Genomic DNA, 13,549 nt, shown 5'->3' with positions numbered 1-13,549 from the left:
CACAATGAAACCCTGTCTCTACTAAAAAATACAAATAAATAAATAAATAAATAAATAAATTAGTCGGGCATGGTGGTGGGCGCCTGTAGTCCTAGCTACTTCGGGGGGCTGAGGCAGGAGAATGGCCTGAACCCGGGAGGCGGAGCTTGCAGTGAGCCCAGATCGCGCCACTGCATTCCAGCCTGGGCGACAGAACGAGACTCTGTCTCAAAAAAAAAAAAAAAAAAAAAAAAAAGAGTAAAGAGGAATAGATGAAACAAGAGAGATAAATTGAATAAGAGAACGTTTTCTATGTAGAGGGTAGAGATGTTTTATTACATTTTCTAGCCACTTCTCACCCTAGCCAGTCTTTCTTTCCCTTCAGTATGGAAGATACATGGCATTTCCCATTTTAAAAATGAAAAAACAAAAATCTAAGCCAAAAGACCCTGAGCATTTTAGAAGAATAGCTAGTATGAAAAAACTTTCTAAATTACCAAAGAATAAATGTACAGGATTTCTTTGAGTAGTGAGATTTGGCCGAAATCTTAGTTCAGATTTTATGCAAATCAATTTGTTTCTTTTCTATCTGGGTTCTGGATATCTCACTATTCACTGAAGCTGGTTTACCACGGGCTGCTCTTTCTCTTTTTATTGGTGCTCTTATTGTAACTAATAGAGAATTCTTAATCTCTACTTTCAAATTTGTAACTGCAGCCCAGATCTCTTTCTTGGACTCTAGATCCGTGTATTAAATCCTGTACACAACTGCTCCACTTGGTGTCCCAATGAACAACCTCAGACTGAACTCTGTCCAGAACTGTTCTACCAACACCTTCCCATGTCACATTTTGGTAATTCCAGCATTCCAGTTGCTCAGCCCCAAAACCTTGGAGTCAACCTTGACTTTTGTTTTTCACATCACACATATACCCAGTCAGGAGATTCTTTCAAATTGTCTCCAGTCTGTCCACTTCTTACCTCTCCTGCAGTTACCATTTGCCGCCACCATCTCTCACTTTGATTAGTATTACACTAGCCACTCAGCAGTTCTTTGTTTCCATCTTTACTCTTTATAGTTTCTTGACCCAGAAGTCAGAGTTTAGGAGCCATTGCAGAGTTTTTAGCAGAGGAGTGACATGATCAGAATTACTTTTTTTTTTTTTTTTTTGAGATGGAGTCTTGCTCCTGTCGCCCAGGCTAGAGTGCAATGGTACGATCTCGGCTCACTGCAACCTCTGCCTCTTGGGTTCAAGTGATTCTCCTGCCTCAGGATCCCGTGTAGCTGGGATTACAGGTGCCCACCACCACACCTGGCTAATTTTTTGTATTTTTTAGTACAGATAGGGTTTCACCATGTTGGTCAGGCTGGTCTTGAACTCCTGACTTCAAGTGATCCACTTGCCTTGGCCTCCCAAAGTGCTGGGATTACAGGCGTGAGCCACCACACCCGGCCCAGACTTATGTTTTGAAACAACCTCCTTTTTCAAATATCACTGGTATGGTTTGGAGATGGTGTGTTTGGTCCCACCAAGTCTCATGTTAAACTTTGATCTCCAGTGTTGGAGGTGGGGTCTCGTAGAAGGTGTTTGGATTGTGGGGATGGATCGCTCATGAATGGCTTGGTGCCATTCTCGTGGGAGTGAATTCTCACCCTAGGTTCCCACAAGAATTGCTTTTTGAAAAAAGCCTGGTACCTCCTCTTCTCTCTCTGGGTTTCTCTCTCATCATGTGATTGTCTTCCACCTTGAATGGAAGATTCCTGAGGCCCTCACCAGATGCCGATGCTAGTATCATGCTTCTTGTACAGCCTGCTGTGAGCCAAATAAACTGTGAGCCAAATGAACACCTTTTCTTTATAAATTACTCAGCCTCAGGTATTCCCTTATAGCAATACAAGTGGACTAAGGCAATCACCTACTCAGTGAAGCCCACTATAAACACCTGATTTGAATGACAGGCTATATTTCCTTAGCATTCTCAATGACATTAGCCTGATCAATTTTTCACAGTACTAATTGCTTTTTCTCATAATATGTAATTCACCCATTTATCATGTTTATTGATGCTCTCTCATCCCCCACTCCTGCAGAATGTAAGCTATATGACGGCAGACATTTTGTCTGTTCACTGATATATTCCAAGTATTGGAATTATATATGGCACACTTTAGGCAGTAGATGAATATTTGTTGAATGATTTTAAAATATTTTCTTTGTAATCCGAGTCTTCAAACATGTACAGTGAAGGCGACATTCTCCCCCTGCTCCTTAGAAATATTGACCAGGTGCTCTAGCTTTTCCATTTAGAGTTAGATAATAAAAGTCCTTGAGACAGTTTTTGCTACAGGGACAGAATTATTTCAGTGCTTTAAATGGCCCAGTTCCATGTAATAATAGTCAAATTGAAAGTATTTCCCCCGTCCTAGCTTTTGAATCCTGCAATGAAGAGGAAGCACAAATGGCTTTGGCTCCACATCCCCTGCAACCTAGTTCTGCTCCTCTAACCTAGCTTACTAGCCCAGGCTTCTGACTCCTTCAGAACTGGGAAGAAGCAATTAAGGAAATGCACAGTATTCAGAGATTGGTATTTCCATGATATGTTCTTAGTGTTCATGAGGCTTGGCAAATATAAATCCAGATCTTTCCCTTAGGATCCATTTTGCGGGTTTCTAAAAAACTCCTCATTGGGAACCTCCAATGACTAGTCCTGTGATGTGGGATGTGATTGGCCACTGAACACAAACTCTCAGTCTGTGGGTATCTGGCCTCCCACCCCACAAGATTCTCTCTGGTAAACCTCTTGAGCAAAGTCTCTTTGAATATGGCTCCAGCCTGGCTCCCACAAGACCCATAAGACCAGTGGTTAGTGGGAACCTCTCCTCCATCCTTGCCTGTGTGAAAATACAACTCTCTCTCGGGGGTGTCCACTTTCTCTGAACGCTGCCCCTTAGCCTGGCTGAGCCTTGGCTTCTCGCCTTTAGACTTTTCAGCTCAATCAGAGACCAGCCCATTGATTAGACGCCTAAGCCTCTCACTAGATCTCAAAGTATGGGGGTAAAACACCCCTCTTCTTCCCCTTGTGGGAGAGAAAGGGCCAGAGAGCTGATGCAGAACATAATTACAGCTTCTCCAGAGAAATTCCTGCTCTTAAGGTTTTCAACTCCAATGCTGTTGAACTCCTGAGATAGGTAATGGACTGGGGATTGAGAAATGGGTTGCTGAGTACCCTGTTTGCAAGTCTTGTGGAAGTGCCTGGGACCTATTTTTTGTTGTCAGCCAATGGGAAGATCAAACAGAGATAGAACGAGTCATATTTTAGCACCCAGCTTACAAGTTTAAAATATAAAGATATGAGTTGAGGTTGTCAGGATATCGCTTAATTCTCCCCTGTTCCCACACGCTGCCCCATTCTGGGCTCAGAGCCTTCTTGTGGCTGGCTCCTCCTCCATTTCAGGTCTCAGCTTAGGTGTAACTGTCCTCAGAGGCCTGCTTTGTTCATCCAGCCTAAAGCAGGTCCCTGCTGTACTCTCTCACCTCCCTCTTCTTTTCCTTCACATATTTATTACAGTTTGTAATTATATATATATATATATGTATTTAGGTGATTAATTTCTGTCTCCTACACCAGACTATTAGCTATAGCTGCTTGGTTCCTAGTGGCTTCCCTGGAGCCCAGCACAGAGTTTATTGTGGGGCTCATGCTCAGAAATGTTAGGGTACACTGCAATATAGTTTAGAGCTCACGTCTTGGAGCTCCACTGCCTGGGTGTGGACATCCGTTGCTTACTAGCCAGGTGCTCTCAGGAAAACCATTTACTTTTTTGTGCTTCAATTTCCTCAGTTGTAAAACTGGGACAATAATAGTATCAAATATTAAGTGTTATATAAATTAATATAAAGTACTTAAAAGGAGTTCATGGCACATAGTAAGTGCTTTAAAAGTGTTTGCTATTATTATTAACTGCGTGGGTGAAGCATTGTCTTCTATGTAGTAGAGAAAGTGTTTTTAGGAAATACTCAGTTAACAAAGAACTATCTTTTCACCACAAGCCGAAGAAAACTCACCAGTGTAGTGTGTTTCAGGAAATGGCAAGTCATCCCCAATACCCTGGAGCTGAGAGCTGCCCCTTGTATCACATCACACAGATCTGGGGAGAGAACATTCAGAATAGCAATCTAGTTCAATGACTCAAGCACAGGCTTTGGAGGTAGACAGATCACGATGATATCTTGCCTCTTTCACTTGGAAACTCTGTAATTTTGGAGAGGTACTCAATTTATCTCTGAGGCTCAGTTTATTTACACAGGCATACCTCATTTTATTGTGCTTTGCTTTATTTAGTATGTTTTGCAGACACTATGTTTTTGTCTTTGTTTTTATAAATTGAAGGTTTTGTGTCAACCTAGCATCAAGCAAGTCTATTGGTACCATTTTTCCAGCAGCATGTGTTCACTTCATGTCCCTGTGCCACATTTTGGTAATTTTTGCAATATTTCAAACTTCTTCATTACTACTCTATCTGTCATGGTGACATGTAATCAGTTATCTTTAATATTACTGTTGTCATTTTTGGGGGTGTCACAAACTATGCCTATATAAGTTGGCAAACTTAAATGATGAATGCTGTGTTTGTTCCGACTGCTCCACCAACTGGCTATTTCCCTGTCTGTCTCCCTCTCCTGGGGCCTCTCTATTCCCTGACATCCAACAATATTGAAATTAGGCCAGTTGGTAACCCTAGAGTGGATTCTAAGTGTTCAAGAGAAAGGAAGAGTCTCACATCTTTCACTTTAAATCAAAAGCTAGAAATGATTAAGCTTAGTGAGAAAGGCATAATCAAAGCCGAGACAGGCCAAAAGCTAGGCCTCTTGCACCAGTTAGCCAATTTGTGAATGCAAAGGAAAGGTTTTGGAAGGAAATTAAAAGTGCTACTCCAGGGAATCCACAAATGATAAGTGAAATAGCCTTATCGCTGATAGGGGAAAAATTCTAGTGGTCCGGTTGAAAGATCAAGCCAGCCACATTTCCTTAAACCAAAGCCTAATCCAGAGCATGGTCCTAACTCTCTTCAATTCTATGAAAGCTGAGAGAGGTGAGGAAACTGTAAGAAAAATTAGAAGCAAGCAAGGTTGGGTTCATGAAGTTTAAAGAAAGAAGCCATCTCCATTGTCATAAAAGTGCAAAATGAAGCAGCAAGTGCTGATGTAGAAGCTGCAGCAAGTTATCCAGGAGATCTAGCTAAGAACATTGATGAAGGTAGGTACACTAAACAACAGATTTTCAGTGGAGAAGAAACAGCTTTCTATCGGAAGAAGATACCATTTAGGAATTCCATAGCTAGAGATAAGTTAATGCCTCAATTCAAATCTTCAAAGAAGGTGCTGACTCTCTTGTTAGAGGCCAGTGCAACTGATGACTTCAAGTTGAAGCCCATGCTTGTTGGCCATTGTGAAAATCCTAGGGCCCTTAAGAATTATGCAAAATCTACACTGCTTGTGCTCTAGAAATAGAAAAAACCCTAGATAACTGCACATCTGTTCACAGCATGGTTTACTGAATATTTTAAGCTCACTGTTAAGACCTACTGCTCAGCAAATTGATAATTTTCTTTTTCTTTTTCAAATTTTTTCTGAGACAGCATCTTACTCTGTTGCCCAGTTGGAGTGCAGTGGCATGATCTTGGCTCACTGCAACCTCTGCCTTTCAGACTCAAGTGACCCTCTGGCTTAGTCTCCTGAGTAGCTGAGACTATAGGCATGCACCACCACGCCTGGCTAATTTTTGTATTTTATGTAGGGACAGGGTTTCACCATGTTTTCCAGGCTGGACTTGAACTTCTGAGCTTAAGTGATCTGCCTGCCTTGGCCTCCCAAAGTGCTGGGATTGCAGGTGTGAGCCACTGCACCCAACCAAAATGATTACTTTCAAAATGTTATTGTTCATTAACAATGCACCTGCTCACTCAAGAGCTCTGATGGAGATGTACAAGAAGATGAATGTTGTTTTCATTCCTGCAAACACAACATTCATTCTATAGCCCATGGATCAAGGAGTAATTTCAACTTTCAAGTCTTACTATTTAAGAAAAACTTTTTGTGAGGCTACAGCTGTCATAAGTAGTGTTGCCTCTGATAGATCTGGGCAAAGTAGATTGAAAACATACTGAAAAGGATTCACCATTCGAAATGCAATTAAGAATATTTGTGATTCATGGGTGGAGATCAAAATATCAACATTAACAGGAGTTTGGAAGTAATTGCTTCCAACTCTGCTGGTTGATTTTGAGGGGTTCAAGACTTCAGTGGAGAAAGAAATTGAAGGTGGTAGAAATAACAAGAGAATTAGAAGTATAGCCTGAAGAAGTGATTGAATTGCTGTAATCTTATGATAAAACTTGAATGGATGAGGAGTTGTTTTTTATGGATGAGCAAAGAAAGTGTTTATTGAGACATAATCTACTCTGAAGTGAAGATACTGTGAACATTGCTGAAAAGACAACAAAGAATTCACAGCATTTCACACACTTAGTTGATAAAGGAGTGGCAGGTGGGAGAGGACTGACTCCAGTTTTGACAGAAGTTCTACTGTGGGTAAAATGCTAACAAAGAGTATTACATGCTACAGATAAATCTTGCCTGTAATTCCAGCACTTTGGGAGGCTGAGGCGGGCAGATCACCTGAGGTCAGAAGTTCGAGACCAGCCTGGCCAACATGGCAAAAACCTGTCTCTACTAAAAACACAAAAATTAGCCAGGCGTGGTGGGTACCTGTAGTCCCGGTTACTTGGAGGCTAAAGCAGGAAAATCGCTTGAGCCCAGGAGTCGGAAGTTGCAGTGAGCTGAGATCACACCACTGTACTCCAGCCTGGGGGGCAGATTGAGTCTCCATCTCAAAACAAAAAAAAAAAACAGAACAAAACAGAACAAAACAAACAAAACAAAACAAAAAAGAGTCAAGTGATGTGGCAAACTTCATTGTTGTCTTATAAGTGGCTGGGCATGGTGGCTCACGCCTGTAATTCCAGCACTTTGGGAGGCTGAGGCGGGCAGATCACCTGAGGTCAGAAGTTCGAGACCAGCCTGGCCAACATGGCAAAAACCTGTCTCTACTAAAAACACAAAAATTAGCCAGGCGTGGTGGGTACCTGTAGTCCCGGTTACTTGGAGGCTAAAGCAGGAAAATCGCTTGAGCCCAGGAGTCGGAAGTTGCAGTGAGCTGAGATCACACCACTGTACTCCAGCCTGGGGGGCAGATTGAGTCTCCATCTCAAAACAAAAAAAAACAAAAACAGAACAAAACAGAACAAAACAAACAAAACAAAACAAAAAAGAGTCAAGTGATGTGGCAAACTTCATTGTTGTCTTATTTTAAGAAATTGCCACAGACACCCCAACCTTCAGCAAATACCACTCTGAGCAGTCAGCAGCCATCAGCATTCAGGCAAAACCCCCACCAGCAAAAAGATTGACTCACTGGAGGTTGCGATTATTGTTAGCATTTTTAAGTAATAAAGTATTTTTAAATTATTTACGGTTTTTGGACATAATCCTATTGCACATTTAAGAGATGACAGTATAGAGTAAACATAACTTTATATGCCCAGGGAAAGCAAAATATTCTGTGAGTTGCTTTATTGTGATATTCTCTTTATTGTAATGATCTGAAACTGAACCTACAATATCTACAAGGCATGCCTGTATTTAAAATGGGGACATAGTAGTACCTACCTTACAATGTTTTGTAAGGATTATATGATTTTGGATACACAATAGTATTTCACACATCTTAAATTCTTGGAAACAGCTATAATTAATATTGTTACTACTAACACTAGCTAAAAGCATATACAAATAGTGGATAAGGACTCTGTACATTGGAGGTAAATTTTTAGAAATTCCCTATAGAGTGTGTTTTTGTTTTTTGCAAGAAGCATAACCTCGTTACAAGGAAAACCAAGCAAAAAGGGAATCTCAGTTTCAATCCCTGCTTATTTCAGATAATATTTACTATGATTAGTTTCTAGTATGTCACATAAATCGGATTGCAAATGTGAGGAATGATTTGAATCCCAATCATCCCTGAATTTACAGGCACATGAAGCACCTCCTCATGAAGGCACATAGTCTTAGCACTGAAGGTGCCGTGTAAGTCAAAGGTACTGGTGGTATCTCAACAAAACTGACTGGAATAGCCTACTCTGCACACAAATAAATTTCTTAGTTTTTAATCTGGAAAACTTTAATATGAAATCCTCAGTGTCTGATTTACTGGGAAACATAAGTTTGAATTACTTTAGAGATGCAAATTTCTAGTGAGTTCTATGATAATTCGGATGACAAAGCTAGATTTCCATTTAGAAATTCTTCCATTTACTTCTTTGAATAACTTGTGTTATTCAACAAATACCCAGTGTATTTTAAGTGGCAGTGAGGGAAAAATACAGTTTACAAAGACATTCTACCTATAAGATTACATCTCTGTTCAGAATAGGCTCAGAGCACGTGGCCTAGGTGCTGCCATCAACAACTTCTTATAATCAATCTCAATGATTAAACATTTTGAGAACATTTGCTTGATCCATTTCTTGGGCAGTTCTTTTTGATTATTGATATAGCTTGGATATTTGTCCCTGTTCAGATCTCATGTTGAATTGTAATTCCCAATGCTGGACGTGTGGGAAGTGTTTGGATTGTGGTGCCCTACCTTGTTTTAACCTGATTGACTCTCTCTTAGCTGAGAGGGCCGGACAGACTCCATTTTGGTTTCTTCACTTGCAGCCCCCCTTATATGCCCTCCCTTAAGGACATAACTACTGCAAGTTAACTCCAAGCATATCCAGGAATGCACTTACTGATAAGATTCTGAGGCAAGCTGTACCAGCAGCTCCTGGGAGCATGCTGGAATCCCCTGCGTTTATCACTTTGTGATAGTTTAAGCCCCTGCACCTGGAACTGTTTATTTTTTCTGTAACTGTTTCTGTAACCATTTATCTTTTTAACTTTTTGCCTGTTCTGCTTCTGTAAAATTGCTTCAGCTACGCTCCCCCTCCCCTTTTAGACCAAGGTATAAAAGGAAATTCAGCCCCTTCTTCTGGGCCGAGAGAATTTTTGAGCTCTAGCTGTCTCTTAGTCGCTGGCAATAAAGGACTCCTGAATTAGTCTCAGAGTGTGGCGTTTCTCTATAACTCACTCGGTTACAACCGGATCATGGGGGCGGATCCCTCATGGCTTGCTGCTGTCTTCATGATACTGAGTTCTGTGAGATCTGATCATTTAAAAGTATGTGGCACCTCCCCCAAGCCTGTCCTTCTCTTTTCTCTCTCTTTCTCTCTCCTGCTCTGGCCACGTGATATGCCTGTTTCCCCTTCCACCATAATTGGAAGCTGGCTGAGGCCTCCCCAGAAGCAGCTGCCATGCTTCCTGTACAGCCTGCAGAACTGTGAGTCAATTAAACCTCTTTTCTTATAAATTACCCAGTCTCAGGGTTTTTTTTTTTTTTTTTTTAAATATATATAGCAATGCAAGAATGGCCTAACATAATTATGTATACTTGATGTGATGTAATTTTTTTGTTTTCTCAAGGAAGCTAAATAATTAAGACAGATTTTAGACTTATAAATTTTGAGTCAGTGTTTATTGATGTTCAAGTAATGCATTCAGCAAGATTCCAAATCTGTGGTTACTAGTTTGCTCATGACAATCACATGTTTATGTTGCTGACCAGAAACCCAGGGTTATTATACTTTCTTTCATCTCCCCAGGCTGCACTTCTAAATTGTCAGCTGTAGAATGTCAGAGAAACTGTTCCAAATGTCAGGGAGCCCTGTGGCCTCAGGCAGGTCAAGCCCCTGGGTTGCGTCTCCACCCTGTGACTGTTTCCTATGTGACTTTCTTTCTGCATGTTTTCATTGAGGATTCAGGCTATTGTTTGCTCATCTCCTCACTCCTATTCTAGATTCAGAGAGCCAAAGCTTGGGAGATGGGGAACGTGGTAGAGAAAAGAAGCTTTTCTTTGCATTTCTCAGTACACTGAGATGCCTGGTTAGGGTGTTTGGGAAGAGACTTAGCACTCAGTCATCCTCCCAACAAGCCTTTCTTATCACCTTTCCTTATAATTAACCTTCTTCCTTTCATCCAAAAGCTTTTCTTCTTCTGTTACAGTCACGGTCTGATGCACGTGGACATTAATTAGACAAACAGAGAGGGAATGGATCCGAGGATGACCTGGCTGAATTAAAAGTGCTGCATCTAAGTGTGTGCAGGTTGTAGTCCACAGTAATGGTGCTATTTGGAGCTGTGTGTACCTGCACTATGGCGTCAGGTGACCTTATTCAGCATAACGGTACAACAGAAATTTAACTTGAAACAGGTGTATTGACTTGCTTTTAGTGTTGGCAACTAATGTTCTAATTAAGCCTCTAGGTTTTGCTTATGGAACACTTCTATTACATCAGAAATATGAAGTTATTTTATTAGCAGTTTCCTTTGAGAATGTATACAATCCATCAAAGTTGTCAAAAGCATAGTTTGTGGATTTAAGAGAGAATATAGAATATCAACATCACTCCTTGTCTCTTAGAGAATGCAGATAAGGTGCTTACTTGAATTAAAAACATTCAATGAAGAAAAAAGTTCCATATGTTAGAAATAAAACTGGAAAATAATTATATATAGAAAAGTATTTTTGTAATCTTGAAGAGGGGAGAAGCATTCCTAAGCAGATACAACACCAGAAATCATAAAGGAAAAACTTGCAGAATTGACTCCATAAAATTAACTTCTCATTGATGTTTTTGCTTTTAATTGACCTTTCTATTTTTAGATACTTGTAGATTCACTTGCAGTTGTAACAAACAATACAGAGAGGTTGAGTGTACTATCTATCCAGTTTCCACCAATGATAACATCTTGCAAAACTATAGTACAATATCTCAATGGAAATATTGACACTGATACAGTCAAGACATAGAACATTTCTATCACCACAAGGAATCTTCAGTTTTCCTTTTTTTTTTTTTTTTTTTTTTTTAAAAAGGACCAAAATGCATTTATTTAATATACATCACAAGGGCTCAACCGAGGCTTAATTTAAAAGACAAAAACAAAACAAAAATAATACCACAGCTCAAGATACAGAGTCCTATACAGAAATCACAAAAAGGACAGACCATCTAAGGAAAAATTAAGAAGACAACACAAGGACAGGCTGGGCAGCCTGGGTCAGGGCTCCTGGCTGGTGACCTGCTTTGAGTAGGTTTCTTGCAGGTACTTCTTAAAAGCTGTGGGGTTTTTCCAGAGCTCGGCAGCATGAGTGTTCAAGGGACTATCAATGTTGGGTTCTCCTAGAAGGCTCTGGATGGAGAGCAGAATGGTCCTGACGTCATATAGGGCAGACCACTTGTCCTTCAGGATGTCCAGGCATATGTTACCCTGGGTGTCCACGTTGGGGTGGTAGCAGGGTGTGAGGAATTTCACCGTGGGCGCATTGTAAGGGTAGCCACTGGGGAACTCTAGTGAGAGCTTATACCTCAGGTCTTCATATACTGTTCCAGCTGCTCCATGGATGGTCCCTACCCATTTGAAAAGGTTGTCTGATTCAGGGAAGGCAGAAATCCCTTTATCGCCAGACATCATGAGGGTCATCAGCTCCTGCTGTAGCCTTTTGCCCACAGGACCCCGGGCGGCGCCCCCGCTCGGCTCGGCTCCTTTACGGGCGGCGGTGACGCTAGTGGCTGCCGGGTCGCGGTTTTGGGAAGCCATCCGGGCGGCGTTGGCAGAGAGACAGGAACTCGGAGAACACGACTGCCAGTTTTCCTTTTTATAATCAAGTCCACTTTCCTTCTGTCCACACTCCCTCCTTAAACCCTTGCAACTGTCTCACGCCTGTAATCCCACCACTTTGGGAGGCCGAGACAGGTAGATCACGAGGTCAGGAGATAGAGACCATCCTGGCTAACATGGTGAAACCTCATCTCTACTAAAAAAATACAAAAAAAATTAGCCGGGTGTGGTGGCAGGCACCTGTAGTCCCACCTACTTGGGAGGCTGAGGCAGGAGAATGGCGTGAACCCGGGAGGTGAAGCTTGCAATGAACCAAGATCGCGCCACTGCACTCCAGCCTGGGCGACAGAGCGAGAGCCCGTCTCAAAACAAACAAAAAAACGAACACCCCTTGCAACTATAAATCTCTTCTCCATTTGTATAATTTTGTAATTTCAGTGATATAGAAATGGAATAATTCAGTATGTAACCTTTCAGGATTTTTTTTTCTTTTTTTTTTAAAGCAGGGTATTGCTAGGTTGCCCGGGCTGGACTTGAACTCCTAGGCTTAAGTGATCTTCCTACCTCAGCTTACCTAGTAACTGGGATATATATATATATTTTTAACTGAGCATAGTTATCTGGACATTCACCTAGGATATTGTGCCTATTGATAGCTCATTCCTTTGGGTTCTGAGTAGTATTCCATGGTATAGATGTACCACAATTTGTTTAAGCATTCACTCCTTGAACGACATCTGGGCTGTTTCCAGTTTTTGACTCTTATAAATAAGGCTGTTGCAAGGATTCGTTTACAGGATTTTTGGACATAAGTTTTCATTTCTCTAGGATAAATGCCCAGGAGTGCAATTCCTGAGCCATATGGTAGTTCATATTTCATTTCTTTTAAAATAAAGAAACTGCCAGACGATTTTCCAGAGAGGCTGTAATATTTTATATTCCCACCAGCAATATATGAGTGATCCAGTTTTTGTGCATTCTTGCCAACATTTGGTGTTGCCACTGTATTTTTACTTCAGCCATTCTGATAGATGTATAGTGATATCTCATTGTGATTTTAACTTGCATTTCTCTAGTGGCTAATGATGTTGTATGTCTTTTCATGTGCAGTCATGCATCACTTAACAATGGGGATACATTCTGAGAAATGTGGCACTAGGTGATTTTTTTTCTTTTTAATTTTTGTGAATACATAGTAGGTATATACATTTACGGGGTACCTGAGATGTTTTGATACAGAAGTGTCATGTGAAATAATCACATCCTGGAAATGGGGTATCTATCCATCCATCCCCATAAATATAAAACATTTATTCCTTCAGTCGTGAACAATGCAATTATAGTCTTTAAATTATTTAAAAATGTACAGTTATTATTGACTGTAATCACCCTGTTTGTACTATCAAATAGTAGTCTTGTTCAGTCTTTCTATTTTTTTGTGCTCGTTAACCATCCTCACCTCTCCTCCACATCCCCGCTACTCTTCTTAGCCTCTGGTAACCATTATTCTACTCTCTATGTCCATGAGTTCAATTGTTTTGATTTTTAGATCCCACAAAAAAGTGAGAACATACAATATTTGTCTTTCTGTCCTTAGCTTATTTCACTTAACATAATGACCTCCAGTTCCATCCATGTTGATAAGGTTTTGTCCCCATCCAAATCTCATCTTGAATTGTAGTTCCCATAACCCCATGTGTAATGGGAGGGTTCAGGTGGCGGTTTCCACCTGAAGATAGTCACAAGAAGATCAGATCTCATGAGATCTGATGGTTTTATAAGGGGCT

At 40.8% G+C, this 13,549-nt stretch overlaps 1 protein-coding gene across 1 annotated transcript; it reads right to left on the bottom strand.

Moving 5' to 3' along the window:
* Window positions 1-11,010: 11,010 nt before the first annotated feature.
* On the bottom strand, window positions 11,011-11,800 carry LOC126948599 (ubiquitin-conjugating enzyme E2 C). Its single transcript, XM_050780593.1, has one exon. The coding sequence runs from the start codon at window positions 11,739-11,741 to the stop codon at window positions 11,202-11,204; it is 540 nt and encodes a 179-aa protein (XP_050636550.1). The 5' UTR covers window positions 11,742-11,800; the 3' UTR covers window positions 11,011-11,201.
* Window positions 11,801-13,549: the final 1,749 nt, after the last annotated feature.

Source organism: Macaca thibetana, chromosome 1, assembly GCF_024542745.1.
Source record: "Macaca thibetana thibetana isolate TM-01 chromosome 1, ASM2454274v1, whole genome shotgun sequence".
Lineage (NCBI taxonomy): Eukaryota > Metazoa > Chordata > Mammalia > Primates > Cercopithecidae > Macaca > Macaca thibetana.
This window is presented reverse-complemented; position numbering and strand designations above follow the sequence as displayed.

Excerpts from the sequence above, each read along its gene's own strand:
- LOC126948599 (XM_050780593.1), bottom strand. The coding sequence starts at position 11,741 with ATGGCTTCCCAAAACCGCGACCCGGCAGCCACTAGCGTCACCGCCGCC.